This window comes from Pseudoliparis swirei, chromosome 20, assembly GCF_029220125.1.
Source record: "Pseudoliparis swirei isolate HS2019 ecotype Mariana Trench chromosome 20, NWPU_hadal_v1, whole genome shotgun sequence".
NCBI lineage: Eukaryota > Metazoa > Chordata > Actinopteri > Perciformes > Liparidae > Pseudoliparis > Pseudoliparis swirei.
In genome coordinates, this window is record NC_079407.1 from 10,827,597 (window position 1) to 10,846,670 (window position 19,074).

Genomic DNA, 19,074 nt, shown 5'->3' on the forward strand with positions numbered 1-19,074 from the left:
CTTTTCCTCCTCCTATTTTCTATCCCCTACCCGTCTCCACCTGTCCTCCAGTACGCCCCTCGCTGTCCTCCTGACTTTGTGTACTCCCCTGAGCCGCCCCGACCCCCCTCATCTTCCACCAGCTGAATAACACCTGGCCCCTCCTCCACTTACTGGGCCACCTCTGCCCCTTCTTCTTCCACCTGCTGCACCCCACCTATCCCCTCTGTGTCCATCTCCTGCACCCCACTTGACTTCTCCTCCTGTTGCTCTTTGCCGCCCTGCTTGTCCCCGTGATGCCGTCCTGTCCATCAGATTTCTTCTGAGGACATGCTTTGCTCTGGGGTCCCTCTCTACCACAACTAAAACATTTCATATAATCCACAAGGATATGAAACAGACATAATCAAAGTCATCCGCTGTCACTTTGAACGCTCCGCTCAACTCTTCATTCCTGTTGTAGAGGATCATGAACCGCTCTCTCCTATGAGACACCACATGCTTTAGGAGCGGAAACTTGCACCCAGAGGACAGTTTCTGAACCTGAGATATATCTCTCCCATGTCTTGAGAGTACTCCCATTATAACCTCGTCCTGAACGAACGGTGGGACGTTTGACACTGTGACTTTTACTGCCCAGAGAAAGAGCGGGTACGTAAGTGTTAAACACCACGATCCCGCTCTCTACCACGTGTTGGCCTTGTTTACGCTATCTACCACACAAACACGGACACTACAACCCGCTAGCCGAACACACAATACCCCGTGAACCCTACAGCCCACTACCAACTGGCATACGCCACATTACCCAGTGAATAGTACATACCTGCAAACTTGTCACCTTTCGGTGAAATTCACCGTTTTGAACTCAAAATAGGTCATCCACGTGAATCGTGGAGATCCGAAGAGTTTTTGTTTTGAGAGGGGGGGGGGGGTCACCTGGCCCGCTGCCGTTGAGATTGCAGTGAGACGCGGAGAAAAGTGTGAAGTGGTGCTCTTCGCAATAAAACATCTTTGATGGGACGTGTCGCGTCTCGGCCAATCAGCGTTCAGATGTCCACAGCGTTTGGGGGTTCAGGTTAGCTTGAATGTTAGCCCACTACATCTGCTGCTGTCCCGCTGCACGGTGTAGCGATGCTAACAAAGTACCCGTACGTTAAACACGATGTGATTTAGCATATTTTTAGTATCGATACTTCATTCAGAGAGCGATCAGAGCGCACGCGCTGCTCCGTGTCGAGCTGTCTGCGCACACTGCGCTGCGCAGCTCACAGCGAGAGAAGTGGCGCAGCTATAGAGACTTCGGCTTAAAAAATAAAAAGATGCCAGAAGTGAAATGTTTCAGTCTGTAAAGTTCTGTAACTCTCCAGCTGCTCATCCTGATGAACTGTGTATCATCTGGTCAGAGACTAACGGCCTCATAGTGTATAATCAATGCTATGATGGAACCATGTAGTTTCATTAATATCTGGCTGTATTAATACTAATATTACTGTCATTTGTTAAGTGTTGAAAAAGTTGGTAAAAAGTGAACCATACAGATGTTTTATTTATTACTATTATAGATAAATATACCAGTCTCGTATTTATGGGACCATATTGTTTTTATGGTATTGTATTGAATTCTGGTATCGGGTATCATGATATTTATGGCAGGTATGTAATATGTATAGAAGTTATAATATGAGTATCGTGACAAACAGGTAGAGACAGAACAGATTCAGGGAAAAGTCCATGAGGACTGTTCAGGCAAAACAAAGAAAGTTGGTTCATGAATGACTTTAACCATATTATATATTATGACAATGTATATTTGTTATTACTATCATTATAGGGCTGAGTCAGAGCGGAGGACCTTTTGTTCTTAAACTGTTTATTATCATTATTTAGATTTGTGGTCAGAACAATAAAATGACTGTAGTTGTGGTTCTAAAAGCTTTGAGGCTTCAAACAACGTGGATGTGGTGTGGTGACAACAAAACAAAAAAAGTCACCTGCACCACCCCCCCCCCCCGTTGTCACCTTTTTCACCCCTCATGAGTTTGCAGGTATGATAGTATATAGTCGAGGTTGTCAAACTGTGCGACAAATGACACAAATTGAAGACAAAGTAAATAGAACCAGAATCAATACAGACAAAAAAACAAAACAAAAACATCAGACAGTGTATTATAGACATCACAATAGATTCCCAATTGTCACCTTTTCAAAAAAGAAGTAAATGAAGGCATTTACTTCTTTTGACTTATTTGCTTAAAGATTAATTGAAAGTCGAATGTTTTCCAGTCTGATGAGATAGAGGGTGTGTCTTATCCAGCTGGCATAAGAAGATTGTGTTGCTGATATTCAGGTATTCAACATTAGACCAATATGGCCAATAGAGAGGCGACACCCTTACCGGTGTCCCGCATGAGACCTTCAATATGTACGATAGTTAACGGCTCGAACAAATCATTGTTTGCTCCACATGAATTGTGCCATGAATTACATATGTGATAATGGCGCTGTCAGTGATGCGCCTGCTCGGTCCAATGTCTGCAGGCCCTGTGGTTGTAACCCAGAGACTCCTCCAAATGAGGTAGAATCATTTCATTTTCAACCATCTCTGAACCCTCCCTCAATGCAGTCAGACGTCATGTCCTGGGGTAAAGACAAAGCATGTTTTTCCAGCTTCCATGGCACAGAGATGCACTGTTACAATCCTCCACCTCTTGGAGATTGGCCAGCGATCGTGGGCCTGGCCACTGGATGGGAGCACTTGGAAAAGTCATGGCCGCCCCCCTGCAGTGGTGCGCACTATCCAAGGTGCTAGCGGCTCTTTTACGACAGATGGTCCTTTTTTCAGGCTTTGATCCCACATCTTGTCTTGTCACATGCCTCTCGTGTTAACCTACATTCAGACATTCACAGGTCAGAGTTTGTTAAAACGATTTAAGCTTCATCCTGGGAACTGAGACAGGTTCTTGTGCACCCCTTAGGAGAGAGCTGTTTGAAAGGAGCACGGAAATATCATATGGACTGTTCATGTGCACGGGGCTACCTAGAGAGAGAGAGAGAGAGAGAGAGAGAGAGAGAGAGAGAGAGAGAGAGAGAGAGAGAGAGAGAGCAGACTCTCTGGCTCCAAAGCACAAGATCTCTATGATTGCAGAAATTACGGCAGACAGAAAGGAGAAAAGATTAAGGAGCTGTGTGTCTGTGTGAATTTAGTTTGACATGCATGAAGATTGTGTAGTGAGTGTGTCTCATCTGTGTGTTTGTGTACGTTTCCTTATGGCTGCCTTTAGTGGAACATTAAAACCAGTTGCATGTTTATCAGTTTGGCAAATTGTTTTATATGTCTTTAATAGTAAATTGATATAGGACTTGCATTTATGTTGTACCTTTCAAAGTCAACATTCACCCATTCACAAACTAATACACATTCATACACCAATGTGGGGTTCATTTTCTTGCCCAAGAACGCTTCAACGTGCAGACTAGAGGAGCTAGGGATTGAACTCCCGAACTTCTGATGAGGGGCCAACCTGCTTCACAACTGTGAACACACACTTCTTAGCAAGCCTACTCACACTTTGCATCTCATTTTATTCAATGTTATGAGAATTGTAGTATGGTATTTCCGATGTTAAATGCATATACTGATATCAGTGTTTAACCCTAACCCAGCCCTGTTTTCAACTTTACCTCTAATCCAAGAGGGTATTTTAATAGCTTATTTCTGAAACATCAAGTAATACTTTATCCTTCAGTTTATCACAACATTCTTAACGTTTGTAGATACATTGTTTTTACTGTACATGAAAGTTATGAAAAAGTGTTACCTGAAAAATTACTTGTAGCTATGGCTGTCAAACCAATGTGGGGGAGTAAATATTACATTAGTCTCTGAGATGAGTTAATTAAAATTAATTTATATAACATGGAAATTCTCAAGTAAAGCACAAGTACCTCTAAGTTAAGTACAGTACTTAAAGAGGAACTAAGTCCATTTACTTTGTTCCTCTACCGGAGTTTGCTCTTATTGCATTACTAGATTCATATCATCATGGAAATTAAAACTGCCTGCGCCCAAGTTGGCAACTACAGAAGCAGAACTGGATCAAGCTTCATATATTTGATTCAGTCCAAATGTTTGGATTAATTTTGATCCTACGAATCATCTTATTGTTGGAGAGTTGGTATAACTGAGAATATTACCGCATCCCTCAATTCAGCTGTTAACCAAAAGAGCCTGAACCCTGTGTTTGTCTTTTGCATGCAGGTCCTTTCGACGGACGTGGAGTGACCTTGCTGGAAGTTTGTGGTAGCTGGCCGGAGAGCTTCGGCATACCGCGGCACAACGTGGGCTCAGCGGACGCCAGTGACGAAGGCCTGCGAGAGAGACTGGCCGATGCCATGTCCGAGTCCCCCTCCAGGGACATCGTGGGATCCGCTACAGGTCAGCACAGACGATGCAAAACACGTACAAACACTCCACATGAACACGCTCCCATCGACGCCACGACACCTTGTGGCCAGGCAGCCCTTTTCCAACATGAAGCTGAAGACTTTCATTGAACAAAGCAATGTGTCATTTTACCTCTGAGAACCAGGGAGTGTCCATATAACCCCACTTCAAGACATCTGAGCTAATGCTTTCAGTTATTACCAAAGTAAGAACAGTCACATTGTTCTTAACCTTATTTTTTTTTTTGGTAACCTACGTCACTGCTTCTTTCCAGCGTGGCCTCTTGCGGTGGGGTTATGGAAACTTTTTTGTGAACATCTGAGAAAGGGAGCTAAATGACACCGAGGTGCTACAGAAGAGACGTTTGAAAAAAGCTCCTCTCTGTGAGCTGTTCAATCTTCATCAACGCATTTAGCAAAAGCAGCGCAGAAGAGCTGTGAGCCAATTCATCTCTTGTCAAGATAAGTCCCCGCTTAGGGTACCTCAACTGTTTTTGCATGTCTTTGTTTCTAAGAGGGTTTTCCGCAACATAAACATTTACATTTGTGCTTCTTCTGTGCAACATTTTTTCCCTGAAAATGTGTGTGCACTTGGTGCAAGCTGATGTAATAAGCGATGATGTTGTAGCAGTGTGAGGCCTTTCACACACAACACACACCACACTGGTGCTCTGGATCACTGTTTCTGTTCTAACTCCTTATAAATCCCATTATAAATGTCTCCAGCGCAGCTAAGTGTCTTGTTAGGTAGCCTGACTTCCTCGATGTGGCATTACCCAGTATACAGTGCTGCCAGTCAAGGTCCAGTGATGGATTAGCTCACCATTAGTGGGACGGTGTGTGTGTGGGGGGGTGTGTGTGAGAGAGGAGGGGTGAGTGTATGTGTATGTGTGTATGTGTGTGTGTGTGTTTGTGTGTATTTTGCAAGGTTTTGGCATATCTGCACATGCTTTGCTTTACTCCAAGGCTTCCTGCCTGCTTGTGCGTATGTGTGCACAGCAGACATGCCGTTGGCCCTGACAGTCCAAATGGTTAACTCGTTTAGGAAGTGGCAGTGCGCTCTCTTTCTCTTACCCCCCTTCTTAAGTGAGTGAGTGGGGGGGGGGGGGGCAGTAACTCCACAGAGGCAGCCACAGGGCTAGGGTGTGGTGGGGAGAGGTTCGGTTAGAGGTGTGTGTGTGTGTATTTGGGGGTCACAAGACTCTAATGGATTTAGCATCGACTATCATCCCCCCAACCATCCCCAGCCCAGCCATATCCAGTCAAGTCACCCCCCACCCCCACCCCCACCCCCAAGCTTAGGACTTAACCTCATTTGTAGCCTCTCTCTCTCTCTCTCTTTCTCTGTCACCCCCACACACACACATCCCCCCCTCTGTGTTTCTTCATTACATTAGGTTTAAGATACTCACGGACACCAGTAGTCAGTCGCCTCTTGTTCTTCTTCCCTCCAACCCTCCACCCCCAAGTCGCATGTTGACCCCCACAAGATTCATTACTGATCACATTACATCAAAATACAGCCATACACACACACACACACACACACACACACACATTTCCTGCGCCTTGAGCTGTGCTGAAGACATCATCCACAGGGAATGTGATGGACTTGTTGGTTCTTCTATTCATCCATAAAGGCAGAGAGGCTTCAGTCTCTGTTGGCTAATCTAATAGTGCAGCACTTCTGTGCTGTAACATGGGAAATGTCTGCTGGAGGGAGGAGAACATACATGCTCAGGGGTTTGAATTTAATGAAAAGTGGGACCTGGTTGGGTCAATGTTGTCCATTTCGGTAGCAGCCGGGGCCTGACCCTCTGTGTGTGTTATGACTAAATGAACTTGACTTTGACAATGAAATGGCACAAAGGCAAGATTACCGTCTCGCTCATCTACTCGCCGCCATTGCTTGTGTGCATACTCGTGTAGCGACGTGGTAAAGAGGAGAATCTCGTCATTACTACAAAAATCTTTACTCAATGTCAATGTCAGGAACCTGAGGTTACCGGACAGGCAGTTGAATCCATGTTTGGGGCAATTCAGATTACCTGATGCTTTCACTTGCAGACTGTTTGTAGTCCAACCCCAGACATCATCTGAACAGCAGCTGCAGTCACAATAATGTTTTCCCCACATAAATACATGTGTTCTGCATACGCTGGAATATGCAGGCTGAATTTAACAAAACACTTAGCACAATTAGTGTAATAAGATTTTGTTAAACATGTCTTGTCTTGTTTTAAACCACACATGTTGTACTATTAGAGACACACTTTGCACTGTTGCTGTCGCGTTGATTGTTGTTTGTCATGTCAAATGTTGCACCTTTCGCCAAAAAAATCCTCGTTTGTGGAAACATTCCTGGCAATAAACGGATTCTGATTCTGATTCTGACATACCAATAATTCAAATCCAAAATTATGCAAACTTTTAAAAAAATAATAATAAAGGATAATAATAATGGATATAAAAATATATATATATATTTTTCAATACACAGGAGTCACAGAGAAAGGGATAGGCAGTGGTAATTTTTACTTCCTCTGTATTTATGGATTGTAGTATAGATCATTCATTGTAACATTTGAAGTGATTCTCATATATCACTGCTTGACAGATTATTTCTAATAAAGAAAAACACTTAACATCAAATAAGCCGTATTAATGCCACAGAGGGAAATGTCTACTTTAAAAGCATTTTAAATTAGAGCACAGATTCAACTACTGTACTGCGGTGAATTCAAAACATTATGACACAGCTGTACATACAATATAGTTTACTGTAGTTCAAATTATTATTCGGCAATAGCCTGACATGATAGAGTGCTGTTTCCACATCCAGTAAAGTCCGTAGTGCCGGGAGGAAACCCAGACACAGATTGGTTCTGCTGCCACTGTATTTATGAAATGATATTGTCGGCTATTAGTGCCAAATCATGGGAGAAGAATACAAAGAAATAGATCGAAAAATATAATTCTGTACGTTGTCATGCCATGCAAAGGACACTCCAACACGCAATGTAACAACCTCGGGATTTAACCGCCGTCCTCGAGGTGAAGAGGCAATCTGCTCTCCCCAAAACGAAGCACCCTTTAATGTGGACTCCACGCATGTCATTCATTTCTACTTAATTATTTTGGGAAGGGGTTTCTCGGCAGTACACATCTGATCCACACAGGATACGCTCCTCCCCGGATTAACGGGAGAGTTGTGACCTTCAATGAATTATTCACAGTTGCTGTATGTACACTTTAAAATGTTTCCGTTGGAAATTGAGCTGTATATGTTGTGTTTAAAAGCTGTGTGTGTGTGTGTGTGTGTGTGTGTTTCTTGGCGTGAGGCTTAGATGGGCAAAGGCAGATGGTATCTTGCTCAGCGTCTCCATTTGCTGCGAGCCTCGGCTCTTAGACACACACAGCACCGAGCGGCTGCTGACCTTGAACCTGGTTGTGAACACACGTATGGAAGCCACACCCACTCTTACCTCACCTGCACACACATTCCCCTCATCCATCTCCCCGTCATGTGTTCCCGAGCGAGTGCTCAGTGAATTCTCCACAAACTTTTAAAACTTCTATATACATTCCCTTTCAACTGACTCTATGTCATTAGTTGTGCCATTCCACTGCTATGTAATACAGGTTTTAACCAAACTATTTGAAGTATGATCATTGATCAAATAAAAAGATTTGCAGACGCAGCAACAATCAAGACCCCCCCCCCCCCCCCCTTCTCAATGTTTCTGCTCAGAGGATCCCGGAGCTGGAATGCTCACTGATGTAACAAATCACCGTCTCTCTGACATTCTCCTCCAACACACATACACACTCAGACACACCATTTTGCAGATTCACAGGGAAAACAAAGCCTCCAGTCAGGGTAATGGGGCTCTCACGCTAAGGCCGAGACCCAGCGTCGCCAGCTTGGAGGGCAGGTGACACTCACATAGAGCGTTGGACGGATGGACGGAGGGAGGGAGGGAGGGAGAGAACAGAGCACATAGAAGAGGAGGGGAGAGAAAGTAAGTGAGAGAGACACTGACGACTAAAACACACTGGGGCTGAAATTAGATTTGGCTCCAATGATATAATGTTGCTAACTAGATTTGGCTTATTGGTGCCTGTCCAACATAAATTCCATTGAAGCCATATGGAGAGTGGACCACTGCTCAACGCGACCTGGTGTCTCTCAGCTGAGAGCAACTCCAGCTGAGGAACAACAACACTTTCTCTGTGCCTTTACTCGCATGCCGTCATATCACGATATACACATTTCTTCCAGTGGGTAGGATATTTGTTATTGAACATCCGTCTGCTGAATGCTTATTGTCGTGTCTTTACTGTGCATCGGAAGAGTTTTCCAAGGAAAGAGATACCAGAAACCATTTGGTACAGCAGGAAATGTGAACTGCTCCATTTAACAGTTGAATCCCTTTGGTGTCTTATTAATCAGCCACAGAGAAGTGCTAAATAGAGATGTGTTGGCCTTAGCATTTCTCCTTTGTACCTGTGACTGACACTTAACCAGCATTCCATTCATAAAATGGGCTCATGGGTTGTTTTATTAACATGTTCTAGAAGTACAAGTGTTAGTGCTGTGGTTTCTTTTTCTATCAAATAAATAAATAGATCAAAGGCATATGTAAATTAAGTGTTCTTTATACAGACAGACAGATACTTAGTAATCCCAGTGGGACATTTCACAGTTGCTGTAGTTTAGAAACAGAGACAGAAATGTGCTCAATGACGCAAAACAACTTAGGAAAAACATAGCAATATCCACAACTTAGCGATATACAAATAAAGCAATGTACAATAATTGTTTACAATAGTTTCAATGAATTTGAAAAAGTTTACTGTCCATGCTGACAGCATGTGTAATGCTGTTAGATGGTCAAGGAGCCAACTGAATTGCTCCAATTGCAACGTTATAGGCTGTTTTAGGCTTCAACCTGTGGAGTCTGTTTCCTTCATCAGCCCGTTAAGTCCCGTCTACATAGCATCTTATCGGCCCCTCAGCTTCGCCATTCATCTGTGTTTCTCATTGATCTGTACTAAGGAACTAGCAAAAAGAAAAATGACAGCTGGGAACATTGTATTTTATGTTATGCTTCGCACACTGCAAATACATTTTACTTTATTAGAGGTAAGGCGAAAATGTCTCTCTTCTTTGTAGGCCATCACATTTGGTAAGTCAGTTATTTTAAGACTCAACACCATGTATGTTTGTTTAGGAAGCTCAATTAAATCCCATATATTTGATAAATTTACTGTTTACAAAACTGGTAGAAGAGAAAGTGTTTATATCTGGACAGAATACAGAATAAAATCCGCAAGTACAGTTTCTGTAGGCATTATACTATTGATACAGGACAGGTCTAGCAGTGCAATATGCATTCTATCAACATGAACAAAACAGAACTAAATGGTTCTTGAAATTGACTAATCGCCCATCGATGTTTTATTTTCTACGGCTTTGTTGTATTCTTACTGTAAATTAGATTTCAGGTAGCATTCAAAATGTCTTAGTAATGTTCCGATATGAGCCGACCACTCATGACTCACAGCAACTCACAGAAAAACTGGGTAATGATTTTGATGAAATATCCTGAGCTCTTGGTGCCAGCAGTGCTCCGTTTGTTTTTCATGTTGCTGCGGATGTGTTGGGTTTAGTTTGGCTGATTGATGGGTTAAGGGTGCTGGGGACCACCCACAGCCACCGGGTCATAACCAGCTCTGTATGTTGGATCCAAGCTCAAAGAACAATAATGGGAATAATAGTAAGACTGTCTGAACTGCACACAACTCAGCTGGCTCTCTCAACACTCGACTCAAGACAAATATTTAGGGGAGCCTTATCAGCACCGAAAGGTTGGAGCATCGTGTGTGTGTGTGTGTGTGTGTGTGTGTGTGTGTGTGTGTGTGTGTGTGTGTGTGTGTGTGTGTGTGTGTGTGTGTGTGTGTGTGTGTGTGTGTGTGTGTGTGTGTGTGTGTGTGTGTGTGTGTGTGTGTGTGTGTGTGTGTGTGTGTGTGTGTGTAGGTGTGTGTGTGTAGGTAGGTGTGTGTGTGTGTGCAGGCTTTGTTTTTATTAAGTCCACCAATTGCTTATATATAATTGAACTGTATACAAAATATAGTGTGTGAAGCTTGAGGCCTTCACACACACGCACAGATTTACACTGTATATGTGCGAATGCACGCATTTGTGTGCCCACGGCATGTGTTTATATTTGAGGTGTGTGTGTGTGTGTGTGTTTGTGGGACTGTATTTTATTAGCGCCACCCTTCACATCTATACTTGTGTTTGCAATTACTTGGGTTTGTGCGTACGCATATGCTGATGGATATGTGTTTCTATCAACTACCTAATATCTACATATGGTCGGACATATACATGTGTGTGTATATGTGTGTATTTCCCTGAATGACCTGCACTACCTCTTAAAATGTTTGTGTGTCTGTATATGTGTGCGCGCGTGTGTGTGTGTGTGTGTGTAGGATGTTTCTTGGTATAGATTGAGATCTGTGTGTATCAACGTGCATTGTGAACATATGTGAGCACCTAATGCTAAAGAGCCGACACAATGTTGCTTATCTCTCTCCCTCACCACATTTAATAATCAATAGTACACTAAACAGCATTGTGCTTTAGTAGCATGCTATTTTTCCATTTAGACCAAGTGTTCTTTTTCCATTTGATGAATGTGCATTCTATTTTAGAACAAGCTATCAAATATAGTGCCTTAATGTTTTAATGCCAATGGACTCTGCTAAGAGGCTGTAATCTACCGTATGCATCTAACCAGTGTTGGTTTCCTGACTGGAACAATGCAATACATTACTCATTACTGTTACTCATTTCTTCAGTTATTAGTCCTTGAGGGCAGTAATTGGTTAATCTACTCATTCATCTGGTTTTCTGTTGAATCTCCAGATTGTGGGCATGTCGTCAAAACCAGATAATTAATATTCCTATATTGTGCTTCTGTTGTCATTTCACTTAAAACGAAGGTCCTAGAAGGTCAACAACTAGTCAGATGTAGGGGAAGTCCTCTGTCTACCTCTTCTAAATCACAGGCCTAGGGAACCCTCACATACACGACAATCTGCTTTGGACATTTATGCGAAGAAACTATTCTATTGGCACACGACAGAGCCGTGTGCCAATGGACGACTTCCCAGGCTGCGTGTGTGGAGTGTGAATGGTACAGTGCCTCATACCTCCAGGGGCCTGTTCTGTCATTCTGCATTCAACACGCATGATGCTGCTGGTTGAACGTCCCTGTGTTCGTACCGCTGGCTCCGGTGTGGCTGATGAGCTGCATACTGTTCACGGTGTGCATAATGCTGGTGTTAGGACCACAAAGTTCACACAAAGCACAGATGGTTGGAGGGTCCAAATGTATTTAGATAAAACATTGCCATACAACTGAACTCGTGCCAGAATAACTATGTGCACCGTCTTAAGTTCCAGTTCATACATAACGGGGCCCCAAGACCACCATGACACCCACTGTGTTATTGAAAAATAATGTATGGCACAGACTAATCACACCCGACTGCCAAACAGAGGCCAGTATTTTTCCTCCCCACATGGGGCAGACTAGAGTGTCCCTGTTGTACAGTACCAGGGTAACTTACCAGCAAAAATATATAACTTTTATTTTCATATTTGCAAGAAATACATCATTTAAATTCTGACGTTTCATCATTAGTCGACTTCTTCAACAAGCAGGAAAAAGCAAAGCGTAATAATCCTCCAGCTTTGACTCTGATTTCAGACTTTTGTTGACTTGTCGGAACCATGTGGTGTAAAAATAACGCACTTTCCAGCCAATCAGATTACATGCAGAAAGTTATATACATGTACTATAGATTATTGTCCCAGTGAAAAGAAATGAGAATATATAAATATCTAGGAATTATCCAACACATTCAGTGAAAACAAATGTAAAATCACGAACACAGGCAAAAGCAGATTTAAGAACAAACACTTTTGTGGTAAATTGCAGCACAGCATGGCAAAAATAATTCCTGGAATACACGGACCCTTACTTGGTTATATATATTGGTGTAAGAGTTTCTCAGGGGGAATTTGCCTTTAATGTGTCCTGGAGTTATCTGCGCCAATGTGCTGTAAGTATGTAGTCAGTAACCCAAAGTCCATAGATCAAAATCAATACATGCAATATAAACACACTCAGTTATGGCTAAACGTGAACTGATAATGTTTCTATATTTTACATTGCCCAGCAGATGTATTCCGATCAAAGATAACGTGCCCATTCAGACAATCTGACAATAGGTAGTGGTGGTTTGCTTCAAACACAGGGTCAATATTCTTCTTTTGTCACTTTACAATGAAGTAGCTGATTCATGTCTATGAGCTCCACTGAAGCCTGAAGCCATGCAAACGAGCTGCGCGGGGAAATAAAAGGTTTTCTATTGTATAAAAATGAATAGCCTTTTTAAGTTTTGCTATTATATAAATCATTCCATAGAAAACATCATTAATTGGTCTATTAAAGAAACATGGAAACTAGAAAGCACGCCTGTTCAGACAGCTGTGTGATTTAATGGTGGTACAATACTTCCTGTATTTGAATTGGCCGCGTACTCCATTCACACAAAGCCAGGCTATTATCCATCCTGCCGACTGACTGGTTTCTCAGCTATTCAGCCTTGTTTTAGTCCTCTGATACCCATCATAAGAGCAACAACACAGAAGGGCTGAGGGATGGGGGTGGTGTACAAGCTTGGAGGTCCTTATTTTCCTATAAATCAGTGCAGACATGTGCTGGCTTCAGTAGTACATGTACACACACATCACCACACAGGCACACACACACAAACAAGAATAACATGCATACAAGCCGTGTCCACTTCAGATCTTTATTAGGGTAGCCTATTGATGAAGTTTAGTTTCCCATCAAGTGTCTATAATGTGTCTCCAAATAGTTTTCAAGTCAGGTGTAATATTTTGACATTGTGGGACAAATTTTATGAAATAAAACTTCAACCAACATTAACATGTTTTTCCATAATAACTCTTTTAAGAAGGCAACATTGTAAAATGTTATGTTCGTGTAAGTAACTGTACCTGTGCAAGATCTTTTGAAAATATAGTTAGAAATTGGCAGATGTACGATTTAGATTAGCTACTATTCAATTAAGCTATTAGCAAACAGGACTTTTAATCAGACCAGATATCCAGCACCAGCTTTTTAAATTATTTTGTAGATAGGCCAATGATACACATTGGGTCTGGAGAGGTCAGGGTTAAGCAAAGGTCAGGTTGAGCACTCAACGTATTTGTATGAACTTTATGGTGCCATCACACCAGAAAAACATCAGAGAGAGAGAGATCGGTTCATTTCAGTCGAACTGCCAAGATCAGCGGATGTGTGTGAACCTTTTGCATTTGCAACTTGGGTGAACTTTGACGAGCAACTTCGCGACACATGAATTGTTAATTGTCAGCACTAGCAAGTTCCTTGGCAGGCGATAGTGTTGGGGGTTAGCTCTGCAGGGAAAGTGTTTTTGCTCACTACCCTTCCTTCAGTTTCAATATTCAGATGTGTATTGTCACTTTTCAGATATGAACTGTGCCTCCCCCACACGTCCACCCTAGGCTGTGGCCGAACTGCCACTGGTAGAGATGAATTTACAGGACGTCAAGAAGAAATACTGGAAGAAAGGAGCTGGATGTGTCTGCTTTTAGTTTCCCTAAGCACACTGAAATTAATAGTTTAGGTTTTCAACATGCCAGTCTGATTTGTCATAAACTCCAAGTCCTTTCAGTCGGTCCAGTAAAGCTGGCTGGAAACATAATGAATCAGACATGCCTCCAAATGTGACTCCAACCATCCATTGAAGTCTTTCCCAGTCTGACGCTGGCGTCAATGGTGGCCAGTCTTTAGCTACCAACGTCCTCGCAGCTTACATGCATGTACAGCTGCATGTATATTGAACACAGCATAATTGTGACTATGATGTCAATAGCCGGCCTAATGTACAGACTGAAATACTCACGCTATGGACCACACACACACAAGCACACCATTTGGATACTTGACTAACTCAAAACTATTAGTTAATCATTTTGTGACATGCCCAGAGGGCCATGTTGTCCCCTCGCTTTTAACCAAAGAGAGAGAAGAAAGAGAGAAAATGAGTACACTCCTTTCCTGAAAGCTACTCAGTGCTGCCGTGACGGACAGAAAGAACAAACGCAGGGAAGAAGAGGGGGGGGGGGGGTCGTCGGGACGTCAGGGACTGAGTGAAAGAACAGAAAAGGGAATGCGAGGCTGGCTGAGGCCGGAGAGTATGGTGCTGAGAGAAGAGACGATGAGTGTGAAAGCAGAGTGTGGTCATTATATCTGGCCTTCAGCGCTACCCTGCTCCCAACCTCCCTCTCTCTCTCTTTCTCTCTCTCTCTGTTTCTCCCTAACTCTCTCTTTATCTCTCTCCCTCTCCTTTTCTCTCTCTCCCTCTCTCCCCCCACGTTGCCAGGCGAGACTTTGAGCATAATATGCGGCGACAGTGTAAGACGATGAAGAATAATTCCTGTATTCAGAGCTGCCACTGCTCACCCCTCCTCCTCTTCCTCCTCCTCCTCTTCTTCCTCCTCATCCTCTCTCTGTCAGGCCTTGATATCATTGTCTCATTTATCCCAGCCTCGCCTCTGCCTCGTTTGCCCAGAGGAAAGTGTGGGAAGTGTGAAAAGTGTGTGAGTGTGAGTGTGTGTGTGTGTGTGTGTGTCTATGCGTGTTAGTGTCACTGTGCGCTTGTGTGTATAGCGCTCCAGCTGACTGCAAATGGGCTTTTGTGGAGTTTTTTGGAGACTGCACTTAACAGTTCGCTCAAGGGAGACACACACACAGCTGTAAGGGTTGACAGAAAAGGAGGACAAGTAAGAGCAGAAAGTGCGAGAGAACTATGGCAAGAAAGAAAAAGAGAGCGATGGTGAGAGTGGAAGGGAGCGCTCTTTAAAGCCCGTTCCCACGTCTGTTTTGGGTCCGTCGACAAGAGGGCCGGAGACACACTTTGTGTGGACTTTCAGAAATGGTCTCTGGCTGATCCACTTCACCCAATCTGCTACACCACCGGCGGCGGCACGCAGCAAAACACTTGTCGCTGCTGCTTCTGTCGCTCTGCTGACTGGAGCAAGTAACTCGCCTTGATCTGTGACCCGTCACTCAAACTGCATCCAGGCCATTTTCTCCAAACTGTCACTCCAGCTGATACGAGAGACATCCATGATGTGACACTTGAGTGGTTTGGACTATTCAGTGTAAAGTTACAGGACACACGCTGTGATCTTGTACATTATATATTGGAAATTAACAATTGCACCAGAACTACAGTATAAACTTGCACAAAGGCACTATTCCTTCATCCAATTGTGTCTCAAAGTGCAATGGTGTGCACTAGTGTGATGCTCACCAATGGTTTGTGAACATGAGTAAAAAGCAGGAGATTGTGTTTAACCCAAGAGCAGTTGAGTTGAACCGGTTGAGCCCATCATAATCCATGGCCTATCCATCAGTCAGCTCTTATTAACGCACTAATTTGGAGAACTAATGTTGATTTTATTTACTTTTGGCTGAAGCAGTGGTTTAAAATTTGACTGCAGAAAAAATGTCAGGCAAGTATGAGACTCTTATCTTGCATCCATCCATTATCCCGTAACTGCTTATCCTTCTCAGGGTCACGGGTAGGGAGGGGGGATCCCAGCTGATAATATTGGTCCAGAAATTTGTCAGGACAATGTCTTGTGAACATATTGTGCAACCTTCAGGATGATCAACTTCTGCAGGCGCTCTTGCAGCAGTCTGCACTTAAACTGTAAAACTAAAGTAAGGTCCACATGTCCTTCATTCTAACTCAAGCTTTTACTTTCTGAAAGAAGCCTTAAGGCCTCAATGCATCGGAAAGCCCACCTCCCTGCACGCCTTTTTGACATTGGAATTAAGGGGACCGTGTCCGAAACCAGCATTCTTCATTCCCTGAAGCACCATGAATGCCATAAAGGTGAGACCACCATAAATATATACTGTTACATTGAGAATAAAAAGATAGGGGCTTTTCATTCCCACTTTAAGTGTGGCTAAACAATTTCCCCTTGCGGGTTTAAGTAACTATCTATCTATTCAGAGCAGATATAACAACTTATACCGTTAGACGTAGTGGGATGACGACCTCACTTCAGGCACACTGACCTCTGTTGGATCCGTCAGTGTCCTATAAGCCAAATATAACTTATTTTAGGTTGTGTAAGAACCTGTTCAGACCTGACATCGACATGTATCGTGTGTGATCTCATCACAAGTGAACATCTCCAAGTAAAGGTGCGAAGGCCCCCCGGACGCATTGAGGACGCGTTGAGATCCGATCCCACATTCTCTGAGCGGCGTGTATGTGTATGTGTCCAAGGCCACGTCAAAGGGCCGCCTCCTCAGCTGAGGTCTTGTGTGGAGGGGGGAGTTTATACGCATTCGTATTCACGTTGACCACGTCTGATAATGTGGGAAAGCCCATCTCGATGGATTATGTCAAACATTTTGGTCCGTTTGGTTTGCCTGGAACAGAGCAAGGAATAGACCCAGTCTCTGTTTTCTTGTTATTTAGTATTTCACTTGGCTTGGCTAAGGTCGTGCACTGCTCTCTCCCGCCGGTTACAGTTTTTCTCGATTGCTAAGACACATTTCTTGAAACGGTCACCCATTTTCTCAAAACTGTAAACACAAAACCTTATCTTCAAGCACTATTTACAAAACCTCTGAATCCTCTTGCAAAATGAAACTTTCGCCTAAAAAACAGTTTTACCTGTGCTCAAAATCAAACACTGCTCTCAAATCATAAACAAAGTGATCAAAATAATATTCACTATCAAACAGTCAGTAAACCATACACCAATAAATAGAAAACACATTGTTCAAAACATATAGTGCTCGGGGAGAAGTAGATTTTCAATCTCAAAACAAATTTCATATGAACGAAAACATGTTCTATTACAGTAGTCAAAATCTATTGAGCAGTTAGTACTGTTACTGTAACTAATAGAAAGCACGATGTTCAAGGCCAGACAATTTGTTTATTGTACATTATACAGCCTACAATGCACTGTATGCCTACTATAGTACACAATACTACAGTAAAGGGACAACAATCAACGGAGTCAACATGTCATCAATGTGCTTCTTCTTGTCTTCGGGTCAGGCCAGAGCACTTCGTCGACATCACAAGCAATATTTTATCTCCTGAGGCAACGGGGGAAGAAGCCTCCTGTGTGTCTATTGAAACAGCTGCATATAGCGAAGTACAGCAAATTTTCAATTACAAAAATACAGTAGCATAGTGTACCTGTTCTCTTCTCTGAAAATCGTCTCACATTGGGGTGCACTCTAAGTCCTGTTTCCCTCATTGTCAGTCCGTGGACTATAACATGGTCTATGACTGTTGCTCGAATTTCATCAGATATTTCCACTCTTTGTCTTCCTATTTGTCCTCCTTTTCCTCTTTCTTGCCCTTCTCCTCTTCCTCCTCGTCGCCCACCTCGCATACGCCCTCCTCCTCTTCCTCCTCGTCACCCACCTCGCATACGCACTTGTCCTCGTCCTCTGACATTGTTTCTTCTATCTATTCTCAGACGTTCTCCTTCTCACCTTCAACAACCTGTTTGCTCTCTAAACTGGCTTATATTGGTTGTGTCACATCATATGATACAAGTTAAATCAATTTTGAGTGATTGTGTTTAATCAATGGCATGTGTTCTCTATTTGTATTTGATTTTTGCCACTTGTGTTTAGCAGTCTGGGTGACGTGTGCATCAGAGTGCAGAATGTGTTTTGAGACTGAGAATGTGTTTAGAGTTATGCTGAAAAGTCTAAGTGAGATCTGCAAATTGTGTTTTACCATGTGAAATAGTTTAAGGTATTGACAACAGACAGCACAATTAGCTAAATGAATTCAGGCAACTGAGAACTTTGTTCAGCCAAAGGGTTTTAGTGTTTTAGCAATTGAGAAAAACTGTAAAAACAGCAAGGCATTTATTCAGTCCAATCAGTGATGAAGCTTGTAGAGAAAGGAAGTGATGCCCGATCACGAGTGGTCACTCGAGACGCAGGTGGAGACGAATGTACCTGTGTTTGGGTACATGATGGAGAAAATACAAATAAGAGATAATATGTCTGCAGTCCAAAGCGCAACATTTCAAGTTTTTGCAGGATGATGTCAAACTTTGGCTTCTGACAAGTCACAATGATTTCTATTTTCTTCCTTCAGACTCACTGGTCAAAAGGGACAAAAAATATATTTTTTCCTCATCTTTTATGACATAAGTGATATAAAATCATCTAAGGTTAGTACTCCCATCTGGATACATGTTGCAAAGGAGATGAGAATAAATGAAGAAAGCCTCCCTTTTGTGAAATCAGAGGCAGGTCACATTGGCAGAGGAAACCTTTTTTGGGGGGGACACAGATTTTTGTGAAGTGGTTCTATTCATCAGTTTTACAGAAACGTTGTAATCCAGCAAACTGCATCACATCTATCACGAGATGGACAGATTGCGAATACTGGAACATAGATCACGTGTTAGGTAGCGGCAAACTCGGTCAACACATAGAATGTCAGCAAAGTGTCTGT

The 19,074-nt window shown here is 42.9% G+C and overlaps 1 protein-coding gene across 2 annotated transcripts in view; it reads left to right on the forward strand.

Annotated features, from left to right (window-relative positions):
- bcas3 (BCAS3 microtubule associated cell migration factor) overlaps positions 1-19,074 on the forward strand; it is a 329,169-nt gene that overhangs the window by 297,568 nt on the left and 12,527 nt on the right. For both annotated transcript variants that reach the window (XM_056440363.1, XM_056440364.1), the window contains one exon: positions 4,241-4,417. In XM_056440363.1, coding sequence (XP_056296338.1) covers positions 4,241-4,417 — 177 coding nt within the window. The remainder of the gene's footprint in view (positions 1-4,240; positions 4,418-19,074) is intronic.